The sequence below is a fragment of the Epinephelus moara genome, chromosome 5 (genome assembly GCF_006386435.1).
Source record: "Epinephelus moara isolate mb chromosome 5, YSFRI_EMoa_1.0, whole genome shotgun sequence".
Classification (NCBI taxonomy): domain Eukaryota; kingdom Metazoa; phylum Chordata; class Actinopteri; order Perciformes; family Serranidae; genus Epinephelus; species Epinephelus moara.
In genome coordinates, this window is record NC_065510.1 from 22,432,913 (window position 1) to 22,446,675 (window position 13,763).

At 42.3% G+C, this 13,763-nt stretch overlaps 1 protein-coding gene across 1 annotated transcript in view; it reads right to left on the reverse strand.

Annotated features, from left to right (window-relative positions):
• Positions 1-5,125, reverse strand: part of nr3c2 (nuclear receptor subfamily 3, group C, member 2) — a 92,772-nt gene extending 87,647 nt beyond the window's left edge. Inside the window, exons 1-2 of the mRNA XM_050045003.1 lie at positions 4,741-5,125; positions 1,321-3,147 (exon numbers count right to left, since the gene is read on the reverse strand). Of these exons, the coding sequence (XP_049900960.1) occupies positions 1,321-3,128 (1,808 nt within the window). The 5' untranslated portion in view covers positions 3,129-3,147; positions 4,741-5,125. The remainder of the gene's footprint in view (positions 1-1,320; positions 3,148-4,740) is intronic.
• Positions 5,126-13,763: the final 8,638 nt, after the last annotated feature.

Below are 13,763 nucleotides of genomic sequence, written 5' to 3' on the forward strand. Positions count from 1 at the left end.
CAGAGCAATCAGAGAGATCTGCGAAAGCTGGTTCCTACAAATGTAATCAGGAAAGCTTTTGATCTAATAAATTTCCATTCGGAGACTCTGTGCAACGTCACTTTCCAAAGTCGTTCTGGCATTGTCATGGTCAAGTCACACAGTCGGACATAGCGGAGCAACGTACATAGACATCCCAGCTGCAGCTCAAACGCTGTACTTCTCTTACAGCAAGTGAGTAAACAGGAAGTCATTTATGACTTGGTTTAGTGCTTCTTTGCACAAGCTCATAAAAAAGTGTGAATTTATAACATCCCATGCATAAAGAGAGATAGCAATGTAGTGTATAAGAACAGCAGTAGACTCTCAATGCTGGTAATATAAACAAAAATCATATCACGCCCAGATTCCCCTGACCACAAACCTATCTCCTGATTTACAGTATAGAAACACCATCACTTCTCACAGTTAGGTGATTATACATACTTCTGTATTTTAGACAATGTTACCTTGTGTTTCACGGTCTGCATAATGTTTTTGATTTTTACTGTTATTAACTGTGTTGTTGATAATTTGCTTTGTTCGGCTTCACATGCAACTAGGACACCAGAATACACTGGAAACACAACAACTGTGTCAAAGTTTCACTTTGCCAGATTGGTGGCTATTATAATTTTTTTTCCCTTTGGCCTGTTTGTTTTGTTTCAGCCCCCGCCCTCACAAAAGCAACTGTTTATTTCATCAGTTTGGCAACAAAAGCATGTGATCAATCATTCATAATTTATGACGCTTCCAATGGATCAGGGCCCATAAAAACAGATATTTGCATTACACAAGGTCTTAGCCAGACCTCCCATAACAGACCAATAAATTTTGTTGTTGTACATACACACGGGCCCCCGATAAGAGGTAAACTTTGCCTCTGTGTTACAGTAGAACACAGGGCAGTGCTAGCAGGGATGATGTTGTGATCACATGCTACTATAACAATGACCTGGACCCCGTCCTTTAATTCCTGTTCCCCCAGCCAGCATCCCGCTGCCTTTCCCAAGCCCTGCTGTTATTATTTTTGCACAGTTCAAAGCAAACGCCCTAAGTCCCTTGTGCAATATGAGTCTGACTGTAACAAACTGGCGCTCCATCTATCTGATCCTCTAGAGAGGCATGCTATTATACAGGTATACTGACAGAAAAAAACCCATTATTTAGGAAAAATGAAAACTGCTTCTCTATGTAAAGCTGAATTCTTTCATATTTATCACAACTCAAGCCAGAGATCTGACGAAGATACACTGAGTGGCACTCACTCAGACTACATAGAGACATCTTCACTCTCCTTACCTCGACATGCTGTCCGTGATGCAGTTCTGACCCAGGTATCCCTCACCTCTGGCTGACAGTGACCCCTGTGACATGCCCGGCCGAGATTTCCATGACTCCATTAACGCCGTTACAGGCGAAATTAGATTCAACAAAGGGTTGGACTGGTCCCTCACATCATGCCGCGTGAAAGACATTGTTCCTTGCGCTCCAATCTGGTAATGGAATGAATGTCCACCGGAATTAACTCCAACAATGGCCGATGTGGGCATGCTGTTATTCTCTTGGTAATAGCTGCCATCAGTGGTCTCCTGCTTAACCCCTTTAGACAGGACATTGTTGGAGAACACATCGGGCTCATAGTTCCCATTTATAGAGGAGACAGGGGGTCCTAAGATACCAGAAAGACTGTATTCATCAATGTTATTCCTCAGGGACAAATAGGTGGTCTCAGATGCAGGAAAGAGACCAAGAGATGGTGACTGCTCACTGTAGGGCTGTTGGTTCATACATCCCTCATTTTTGTTTGGCTCACTCTTAATCTGTGTGATAAAAGGTGTGCTACTCGCATTACATTTGGAGCTGCCTAAACACATGCTCCTGAAGTCAGTTCCAGGCTCGTTCTTAATGTACTTAACCATGCCCATCTGGTCTAAGCCGACGTTGAACACTTCCCCGTCTACCATCTCTACTTTAGGGAATTCAAAGTTCTTGAAGTCCGTATCTCTGGTCAGACCTGCTGCTTCTGGACTGTTGGTGTCATTCTGCACCAAACCCAGTCCACCAGCAGGACTGGACACAGGAAACCCACCTGAGGTGGGGTTCTGTGGGCTGCTGACAGCCATGGTTCCCCCTGTGGCCGGACTGGAGATGGAGGGCCTCGCAGTGTTGCAGTTGTTGGCAGTACCGGTACAGCTGCCACCTGTGGGGCTTGAGACGGATGACCTAATGTTACAGGTAGTGCTGCAGGACGGAGGCGATCTCACACTACTCATACTCTGGGGGCTGGACATGGGGGACCTCATGACGTTGAGCGGGCTGGTGAGAGGTGGTGAGCCCACTGTGCTGGACTCCACGGGGCTACATGTGGCTGAATTCCTGCGCTTGATGTGGGTCAGAGTAGCAGCACAAGACGTCTGGCTGACAGGACTACTGACGGACGAGCACACCGTTCCAAAACACGTAGGGGGACTGGTGGTTGAAGACACCATGTTGTTGCTGCCCCCAGGGCTAGAGATGGAGCTGGACGTCTGGGGGCTGCAGGACAGAGATGAGGCCAGCATTGTAGCTGAACTAACTGGAGTCCCAGCGCTGCATTCTCTGGGAGTGGTGCTGGGCTGCGGGAAACCAAATGGCTTTAACTTGGGACTCTTTGTGGAACCACACTGGGCTTCCTCTAGAGCCCGTCCACACACTGGATACATCTTCCCAGGGCTGGTACTACCCCCATGCTGGCTGAAGGCAAAGTCTGCCTCCCTGGCAGCATTCATATACAGGCCCATAGACTCAGCCACAGTCTTGGAAAGCTCCTTGGAGTCCATTTCCTGCTTATGACCATGGACAGAGTTGTTGAAGTGTGGGAGAACAAATGGCTGGTTCTGGCTGAGCCGAAGCATTGGCTGCTCCTGCTTCTTTGTATTGTTGTCTTTGCAGTCGGTGGCCGGGCTTCCAGCAGGGCAGCTGACATTGACTATGTCCATCAGGATATCACTGCTAGTCAGACTTGAATCCTCTGTGCTGCAGCAGTTCTCCATGGTGCCGGGGACCTGCGACCATCTGTTCTCTGTATCGCTTCCGTCAAAGAAACTTTGGTATCTTTTGGTCTCCATTGCTGGCTCATTGATTCACCTGGTAAATGGAGAGAAGAAAAGAAACGAATGAGAAAAATTCACAGCGCTGTTTTTACATGCTGCACACAAGGCATTGATTCCGTAACAATAGTTGAGTGGCAGGTGCATAAAAGGTATTTACCTTCAGGCAGAGATTAGAGGTCTTGTGAGGCTTTATTATATATTCAAGAATATGCTAATGAATCTTAAATCTACAGTGTAAATATGGTCTTTTAGGTTTTGGATAGATGCCAAAGCAGTAACTTCTGCTTCAGCGGATAAAAACCTAATGAGGCATAAAAGTTAGGGCACAGAAAAAGGAGCTGTGTGAAGATGTAGAATGATTATATCTACAAATAACACACTAGATTAAACTTATTTTGATATTATAATGACTTACTTTGAAAGAATACCAAGACAAAAGCACAAACTAGATGCTGTGTAAACAATATGTTAATATAAAGCAGTTCAAAGCCAGTCTGTACAGTATTTCCTCTCTCTCACAGATAACGTTCCTTATCGCTGCACTACAGGGATGTACAGTCTGATAACTTGGAGAGAACTGCAACGCAAGGGTTAATGTATCGCTGTGACGTCGCCTGGGCTTTTTGTTTAAATTCCCACCTCTGCTGCTCCTCTATTGGACAACTCAGCCAGAAGTCCACCAGCTTTATCGGACCCATTCATGGATTGGTCGGAAAGCTGTCACTCAATAGTTATTGCTCTTGCAGCCACAACATTGCTGCGACATAAGTTAAAATGTTGCTTTAGCGGCTGGATCCGTCATGTGCAAAAGCATCATAAATCCTGGATATAATCACACACTTGGCCTAACAGCTTGCAGTGATAAGGCATTGCTTTTGGTGGTGTTTGAAGGTTTATTTCTTGCGGTGCGACGGTGCACTATTTGAAAGGGGCTCGCAGCTGTGGAGCAGCCAAAGACATCAGAGTTCAAGTTATTCACGTTGCCTGCAAAATATCCCATGCACGTTACGCGCACATCCATAAACACAACAAATAAAATACATGTCATAGTGACAATTCCTCCTGTCTTGCTCCTGCCGTGATTGCTCTGCCTCTGTAGGACATGCAACTCGCATATCTCTCCATTTTGCGTTTGCGCAGGATAAATTCTAAAAGAAGATTTTTGCTGTATAGTTGCTGTTTAAGTTGTGATCAAAGTCAACTCATTGACAGCTTTTAAAATGGCACGACGGATGAAGTGCAGGAGGAGGAAAATATTAATTATTTAACTCATTTTTTGGAGAGAATTTGACAGCACTGGATATTTCTCAGCACCTCTTGACAGGTGCGCACAGCGATATAAAATCCACAAATATTGATAGTGATGGTGGTGATTGTGGTTATTTTTGTTGGTGCACAAAGTGCCTATGAACTTCTTGGCGACTTTTATAATGGAGCAGACACAGCCAGGGTTAACGGTCCCGGTGTAAAGTTATTAAATGTCTCTCCCACACGGCGACCGGAGCGAGGATGCTTGCATTATCTGACTGAACAGTCACAGTAGGGGAGTTTGCTTTCAGTATCACCTCAGACCCAAGCGCCCAAATTAAAATGTACAGTCAAACACTGGAGCTCCGTCCTTCCTTACCTTAATTACGACATTCAGAGTTGTCAGGTGGCCGTGTTGCTGGGCAGCGATAATCCAGAGGACGAAAAAAAGACACGCAAAAAAGCAAAGTCAATAAATATCAACAAATGCGCTCTGCCCTCACTCTTTCCAATACATAGTTGTCAGTTTGACAGCTAGACACACACTGGAGAAGTCTACTGCGTATTATCACTAGTAATCCTCAACAGCGAGGAGCCAGTGCTCCTGACAGGACGAACGGCAGCGACGGGTCGGACGACAGCGGCAGATGATCTCACATTATGGCCGCAAATTTGCACATTACCGATTCTGGGCCCTAGATAAAAAGAGTAATAAAAACAAACGAAAGGAGTCGGTCGGACTCAGTCAGAGCGACGTCATTTGTGCACATGGACCCTCCTACTGCAACGAGTGCAACACAAACTCCGAGGAGGGGGGGGGGGGGAGGAGAGGAGGAGGAGGAGGAGGTGGAGGAGGGGAGGAAGAGGGGAGGGGCTCAGCGCAGGTAGACAGAGCCGCCTGGAAATAGGGCACCGTGCTCAGCGCAGCGATGTTGGGAATAAACTCAGAGGGTAACAGCGAGCAGCAGTCTGCTTTAATTCAGTTAAAATATCCTCTGCAACTTTCTTCTGTCTCTCTGTCCTCTCCTCTCACCGGACTTTATCCTGCTTTTTCTCCCCCCCGCTCTTCCTTCGTCTTTTCTAGTGCCACCTCTGAAAGTGTTTGCCACACGGAGCTCGTGCACAAGCATGCACGCGCACCCACAATTTTTAGATAAGAGGAGATAGAGCAGCAGCCTTCCCGGCCTCACTTTTTACACTTCACATGGATCTTATAAGAACCCCAGCAAATACTGAGAGAGGAGTCATTCTTACTGTAGGAGAGGATGTTGCCCTGTAACAATGTGACGGCAGCCGCCACTAGGTGGAGCAATATTTCTATTGCTGCTGGGAAAGCAAATCTATTGAGTGGTCAAGATGTCACTTCATTCACTCCATGTCAAACTATGATATAATTCTTTGCTCCCCACATCATGTGCTGGAAACAGATTTGACATTCAGCTGATATTGTCTTTTTTTTTCTTTTTGGTTGGCCAAACTTTAATCTGCAGTTGAAACCAAAATCATAAACAAATAGACGTGTAGAGAGAGGTGTACAAATACATTAAAATTAATGCTTCAGTATGCATTGGTAGACATTTTTGGATTTTTAAAATTGAAGCAAAATACAATCTGGTTATTCAAATATTCAAGCATGCACCCAGTTGCGGATCTTTCTATAGGCGACATAGGCAGACGCCATGGGTGCCACCGAGAGGGAAAAGGGGTGACTGTATTCTCTCATAGGCAGTAAGTGTTTGTTCACCAAGTTGTTTATTTCTCATTAGGTCTTGTTGTTTTTGGTAATAAATATAAAAAGTTAATAGCAGTAATAATGGCCAGTGGCTTGACTTAGGCGCTGAATGATAGGTCCGGCACTGTATGCACCAAAATACCCCTGAAGTACTAATGGATAAAGTACATAAACACTCATAATTAGTTTAAAAGCCATCAGAACACACAGCCACATTGGCATACTGTAACTCAGATTAGACAAGCTCACTGATAATGTCCTTTTGGTGCAAAGTACAGTGTGCCCATGTTTATCTGTGACACCACCGACAACAAACTCTATTATTTGGATTAAGCTGTTATTTACATTTTTACTGCCGATATGCCATGGCATTGATGTCATTGTAGACTTTGGTTTCACTCCAGCAACAGCCAATAATCAGTTTAATCTCTGGAGTTGTCAGTCAGGCGAGTCACTTTCTGTAGTGTTTCGAAGTGGCTGCATGAAAGTGTGCATGCAGGATTTTAGGCTTTGAGAGCAGAGCTTTATACAGTGGTTTTGAATGTTTCTCTTTATTGCTTGTCTGAGTTCTCCAAGCCAGCCTGTAGCCATTACCCAAGCGAGGCAGCAGCAGTTAGATTAGTCAAAGCCATCCAAGCAACACTGCCCACCTCCCTGATCTGCCTGTTAATCACCCATGAATGGGGGACCTGCTTTCAGAAAAAGCAGGAGAATTGAGATATAACCAATGTTTCCCACCCCCATTCATTCATGCAGCTCCCATTTGTCCATTGCACATAATGGGTGCCAGTCAAACACATCATGAGCAAATCTAATTTAGCTTTGCATCACAGATTTTTCCACAGTGACAGAGTCATAAGAATTTGCAGACTGACAGCAGAACACGGCTGATATGAAATCAGTAATAATTGCCTCCCTCATTGGTAAAGATTCAAGGCAGCTCTGTTCGAGTCCCACTGAGCTTTCAAGCACCGTCGTTTTAGTCAAATCAATGATAATCACACAAGCCTGAAAACACTGTATATACATGGGGGCTAAAAATAGCTGTCTTTTAAGAGGGCGGGGATCCTTTTGGATGAGTGATTGCTATGATTAGGAGCGGGCTTCCTCTCCGGTTTAGACACACAGCAGACAACTCCAATAGCTGAGGAGGCCAAAGGCAAAACAGAGAGGTGCATGCTGGGCCTCGTGGGGACAGGTGAATTGGAGCATGTTAACACTGAAACAAAACACTCGTCAACTCAGCAGAAGACCCTGTGTGTGTGGTAATTACAGAGGTAGTTTTAATCAGGGAAGAAGTCCGTCACCACCATCCTCCCTGGGCTGCTTATTGTTCCACTTTAGCAGTTATTCATGAGTCTCACTCACTTATAAAGTGATCATGTAGCTGTCCCTGAAGTGAGCCACTTGGTTGCCATTCCCTCTGGTTCCCCACAACTTTGATTTGACTTAAATGTTTCAGTGTTAACAAGTCATTCTCACAACATACTGTTACCTGCAATTCATTTGCTTGTCTGTCTGTTTGTCTCGTCGTCAGCAAGATTAATGAAAACTACTGGCCCATCTTTCATGAAACTTTGTGGATCCGAATCATGGGGCGGATACACAATTTATTTCTCACTTTTGTTACCATAGGAGGATAGAGCCTTTAGCCTTGGCGGGGGTCTGCACTCATCAAGTGCTCCTCCCAGAATTCTTCCCTCGGGGAAAATAACATCTGGAACATGCAATATCACTTTTTGGCAACTGGGGTGCTGTGAAAACAAGCTGTTAACACAACAGTTATCACCTTTAAAGTTGATCTTGTCAACTTTTTAGCAAACCTTACACATCCCACAGACACAGACCGACGCTAACATTCACAGGGAGTCAATATTTTGGCCACCTGCTGAATGCAAGTCCAATATTCACTCTTCTTTTAGCTTAGTTTTACTCCCCACCAACTACTAATGTAAATTTCTTTCTATCTAGCTGCTAACAAAGTTCATCTGCTAGTTGCCAACTTTGTGACTTTCTGTCAATTGTTGCTGCTCAGGTAGAGTTCAGGTTTAACAGAGCTTCTCCACTGAAAACAGCTGCCTGCTGCATCTTTCTGAGATTGATGGTAGTGGTGAAGACGTTAACATGCTCTATAGAGGTGAGGGGAACTGCAGAGTTAATGGTAATTGTCTGTGGGTTCATCCCTACAAGGGCAAGACTGTATAAAAAGCTACCATAATGTCACCCATTGAAGAACAAGAAGACTTACTTTACTACTTTATTCATCTGAGGGGAAACTCATTTTTTGTCACTCTGTTGTTGTATACAATTGACAGACATGCACAAACAGGACCTATACATGCATTAAATGAAGAGATGTCAGAGCCCGGAGTTTGGCACTTTGACCATCGCCATCTTGGGTTTTTTGAGCCAGAAGTGACCATGTGTGGGTGAGAGGGTGGAGCTGTGGAGGAGTGATCTTGTGGAGCTGGCTTGAAGACTGAAGCGACGCTGCACAGTAAGTACGCCTGTCACTCAAAGCGGCCCTGCCCTATAAATACGTGTAACTTTAAGCCTTATACAAATTCACCCCCTGTACAGTTGTCATCAGTGTTGAAATTAGCTATAGAGACCAAAACCGCTTTTTGTACCAGGCTGTAAACATGTTTATTCCGGCTGTAAAGTTGGGCATTTCAACATGGGTGAAAAAGGGGATTGACTTGCCTCTGGAGCCAGCCTCTAGTGGCCATTCAAAGAACTACAGTTTTTGTCTGTCTGCGTTTGTTTCGTTTTACACTCTCTGATGTTGCTATTTGCTCTTCACGTATACATATTAATTTGATCAGTTGTTACTTTAAAAAATGATCATAGCAGATTTAACAGAAAATAGAAATCACTGCTTGTTCCATGTATATTCCTGTTTTACTCTAAGAGCCTTTTTCCCCCTAAACTGTTTTGGTCAGCTGTCCAATAACATAGTAGATTGCTGGAATGAGATCAAGACACACACATCCTCACCAACCCCCCCACCACCACCTCCACGCTGGCCAATACTTTTTGTTGTTGATCACTCATGCTGTATGTGGTACATTTCATGCCTATATGTGGCAACTTTGAGCCCATCTGTGCAAGCATCACTGGCCTGCTTTCATTAAAATGCGTCCATTTGCTGCAGTGAACAGTTTTCTAGTTAAGCATTATTTGATGAGAAGCCTGGTCTCATTCTGTTTGTTTAAGGCAGACTTTAGCATGGCTGGGTATACGCTGATGTATCTGGCACACACAGACTGAGTAACCCCACAGTTAGATGATAACACTCTTTCCTATGAAGGTCAGACATGGAAATATATGCTATTGAATTTTAACCAGTGTTGCTATGGGAACTAGCATGTTTTGACATCTGAACTCTGCAGCCATGGTCAGTGTAGGCAGATTGTAAAAAGGAAAAGCCTTAGGCTATAGGAAGCGTTAATAAAAACGTATATGAGTGATTGTTTTTAAATGAACTCCTTTACATTTTAATTCATCAACAGAGATTGAGTGCAGCAAATGCAAAAGGAAACAAAATCTCCTTTTCTATCCTGATGTACATTTTAAAATATGATCAATATTCTAGCCTCTAATTTATGTGCTTCATTAGATATTCACTCAGGCAACACATTAGATTACATTTTCACCTATTTATCCAAGATAAGCAGTGAGTACAACATCTAATATGACAGATATAGTATTACTGGTGTAAAAGCAGTCAAATTTATGCAAAGTGGAAGAGTTACACAACCAACTTGCAAGATTTTAATTAATACATCCAGATGTATAATTACAGACAGAATCACTCAAGTGTGATTGTGTCAGTGTGAAAATTTACACTTTATACCATTTCATATTTAACTGATTGGGGAAGAGCTGTATCACCATAGGTAGATAGATTACTTTGAGATATTCCTGCATCATTTATTCGCGTTATAAACTTAAGAAATTCCAAGTGTGATAGAAAATAAACACCGTGTTTTGCAAAGTCTTCCTGTGTCTCTCGTGAGGCTCCGACAAACGTAAATAAGGCCACCTTCCAGTCCCACTTTTGACACAGATTGCCGTTCACCTTAAGTTGCCCTACTACACGGTCGGCACGTATCGTTTAAATGCTGAATGATATGCATTCAGCCTGCCTCCCTGCAGAAAGTCTCTCGTACTATGTGTACACCACCTGGGGTTTGTTCATCCTACTTAAGCAATGACGATTGAAAACACATTGATGATTAAATAACATGTTTATCCTCCGTGTAGTCAGAAATACATATTCAGTGGGAACACTGCGTATAGGCTACAGCCTGGCTTCAGATCAGATTATTAACATGCAGAGAATTATCACTAAATAATGTGTTGTTCAACAAAACTGTGTCAAGTACATTATGAATTGATATTCCTGGTGTCTGCTGGCAAACATTCTCCCCAATCTGCAGCACCTAAAGGTAGGGTGAGTGTGTTAAAAGCGAGCACTCAGATCACATTGTTGTACATTTGAGCGTGTTTTGGTGTTGAAATTTGGCTGCATTTGATTTTGTTGCGAAAGAAATTTGGAAGGGCTTGACAGAACTTTTTTTTATGAATACGTTGCAGGTTATTCATTGATATTTAAATGTTTTAAACAACTTCTGTCAATACACCGTGTTCAGACAGTGTCGTTATTGGCAGCCTGCGTGTGTTTTAAATCAAAAAACAGTTTGAAAAGTAGCCACAAAGGTGTGTGAGACTTCACTGTGTTTGGGTTTGGGTGGCTGAATGGATTAAAACTGTAAAATCATTGCAGATGTTTGCTGACAGATGTTCGTCCCACTGAGGAATTGATTTGAATGCACGCAACTTGTTTGAGCAGATTCCATATTTTTGTCAGCGGGCACCTCCAGGGAAATATCGTGCTTTTTCTCCCCTGCATTCATTTAACAGCTATAACTTCTATATAACTTTTCAGGTACTGTTATTTAACACAATTAATCACTTTATAAAATACAATGCTTTCTTAAAGATAGTACTCAGCAATATGTAACACATTAAAACTGAGCTTCAGTTTGACCAGTTACAACTTTAAAATACTGCCTCCAGATTAAAGCATCAGTGGAAATCAACCAGTGATATGATATTACAGTAATAAAGGGTCCATGCAAAATTCTACTTTGATACGTAAACAGTGATGGAAGACATTTTTGGATCTTTTGAATTACTCCAATACACTTAAAACTGCTTCTTTCAAAGTGTTACTTAAGTGTAAGCACAAGTATTATCAGCAAAAAGTGCCTATTTAGAGGTGTTTATATTGTTAGATTATTATAACTGACACATTACTGTGTCAAAGTAAAGTTAGTTTTAACTACTTCACATACTGGTATATGTAATACATAACAGTGATTTGCTGATTTGCAATGTTAAACATTGATCTAATGTCTAAAGTAATATTTTGAATGGAGAATTCAATTTAATTCGGCTTTATTGTCCAGTAGCAATACTTTTGTTGTGCAGTGCAGAATTAGAGAGCGTTTCTCAGAGATCTCAGGTGCAAAATACAGAAATAAATATCATCATAACAGAACAATATCACTAAAAAACAAATGCTTAACACTAAAAACACCCGTAGCAATAAAACTGCTATGAAAACAGACACTAGCAGCATGGAGGGTGGCGAGGACACACAGTAGAACATACAAAGAAAAAAAAAAAGAACTATCTTTACTTGTAATTAAGTATTTTCACATTGTGGTATTGTGGTAACTTAAACCTACGCTGATCTTTTTTTTTTTGGCCACTTTGTGGCAGTGCAATGTGTATCACATGTTTGCAAACCATTTTCTCTTTACACATCCAGTTTACTCAGATGAACAGTATATTCATTGGAGTTCTGTTTATGGTCACTTGTCGAGTGTAAAGGGAATATCCACTCTCCTTTTTAGCTCCGCTTTGGTCTCTACCAACTCCTAAGTGACAGTAATGGTGCATTGACATGCTCCTCAGATGGTCCCATTTCCAAGGTGGGAAGTCGTTCTTTCAACTTCGGTGTGTTCATGAGCTGTAAGTCGTAATGTCCAGTCAACATTAACACTGCAGAGAGGATGTGCTATATGTTACTGCTCAGAGCAATAACATATAACTTGTTGATTTGAATCTGTATATTAGTGATTTTGTCCCAGTCTTCTTGCTGCACCAGCACATTCCCTAAAAGCACTAAAATATTGCTTTCTCTGACTTGCTATCAGGGTAAATGCTAATAAATAACCCCCTTTAACTAATCTGCATCAGCCTAAGTCAAGAGTAGGCAACCTGCAGTTCCAGAGCCACATGAGGCTCTTTAGCCTGGTTTTGACTTGAAATTATATGGAAATGAATAACATTCATATTTTAATGTCATTGTTGTAGGCCTGAAGTGATACTTGCATTCTACTTACTGTAAAAATGTGTAGCCTATACACTGAATTAAAAACATTTTTAACGTTTCATCAACTAAAATGTGCGTCGTACATCCATTACCTTCATCTAAATTTTGCTGAACTTCAGTAGAGGTGGCTAGCCTGGAGTCTCTCTCGTAAGGCTAGCTATGGATTCCAAATCCAAAAAAGGAAAAGCCTCGGAGGAAAATAGAGGCTTTAATAGTGTGTGGACAAATGCTTTTGCTTTCACCAGCAATGCTACAAAGTTAAAGTACTAAATATTTATATATAGACCACTGCAAACTAGCCACCTTTTAGTAAATCATCTTAGTCATTCATTCATTTTTCATTCATTTTCCATAACCGTTTATCCAGTTGAGGGGGCTGGAGCCTTTCCCAGCTGACATTGGGCAAGAGGCAGGGTACACCCTGCACAAGTTGCCAGACTATAGCAGTGCACACACATAGAGACAGACAACCATTCACACTCACATTCACACATACGGCCAATTTAGAGTCACCAACTAACCTGCATGTCTTTGGATTGTGGGAGGAAGCTGGAGTACCCAGAGAAAGCCCACGCTGTGACATGGGGAGAACATGCAGACTTTGCACAGAAGGGCTCCCCCACCCTGGATTCGAACCAGGAACCCTCTTGTTGTGAGGTGACAGTGCTAACCACTACACCACTGTGCCGTGGCGGATTCAGATTTAATAGGCTGTCATCTTTATTGAAATATGTTCTGCAGCTCCAGACAGATTTATTTTTCCTTTTTTGGCCAATAATGGCTCTTGTAATGGTAAAGGTTGCTGACCCCTGGTCTAAGTAGACAATAACTACAGTCACAACCTATTACCATATTACAAATTGCATGTTAGCACAAAAATTGGCATGTAGTATGAGAATAATAAAACATTTTTTATCATCAACGAACATTTGCTTTTGTCCGCTTTGTTTCTGTGTAATATGATACAACTTGGCTAGTCACAAATCAAAATTTTCACTCCTTTCCCAATTGTTGTTTCGACTTGAGGGGGTGTTCATATGAATTTTCTCAGTCGGGAGCTTATTTTTCCGTTAGTCAAGTCAAGTCAAATTTATTTGTAGAGCAAATTTAAAAACACCAAACACTGACCAAAGTGCTTGACAAAGAGATTAAATAAACCACTACATGAATACAGGATAATATCTGGCTCGTCAGCTGCTAAATGCTTCACTGTGCTCACTAATTGCTAACTTTTGTGTGCAGTTTAATGCTGAGCAGATAGTAG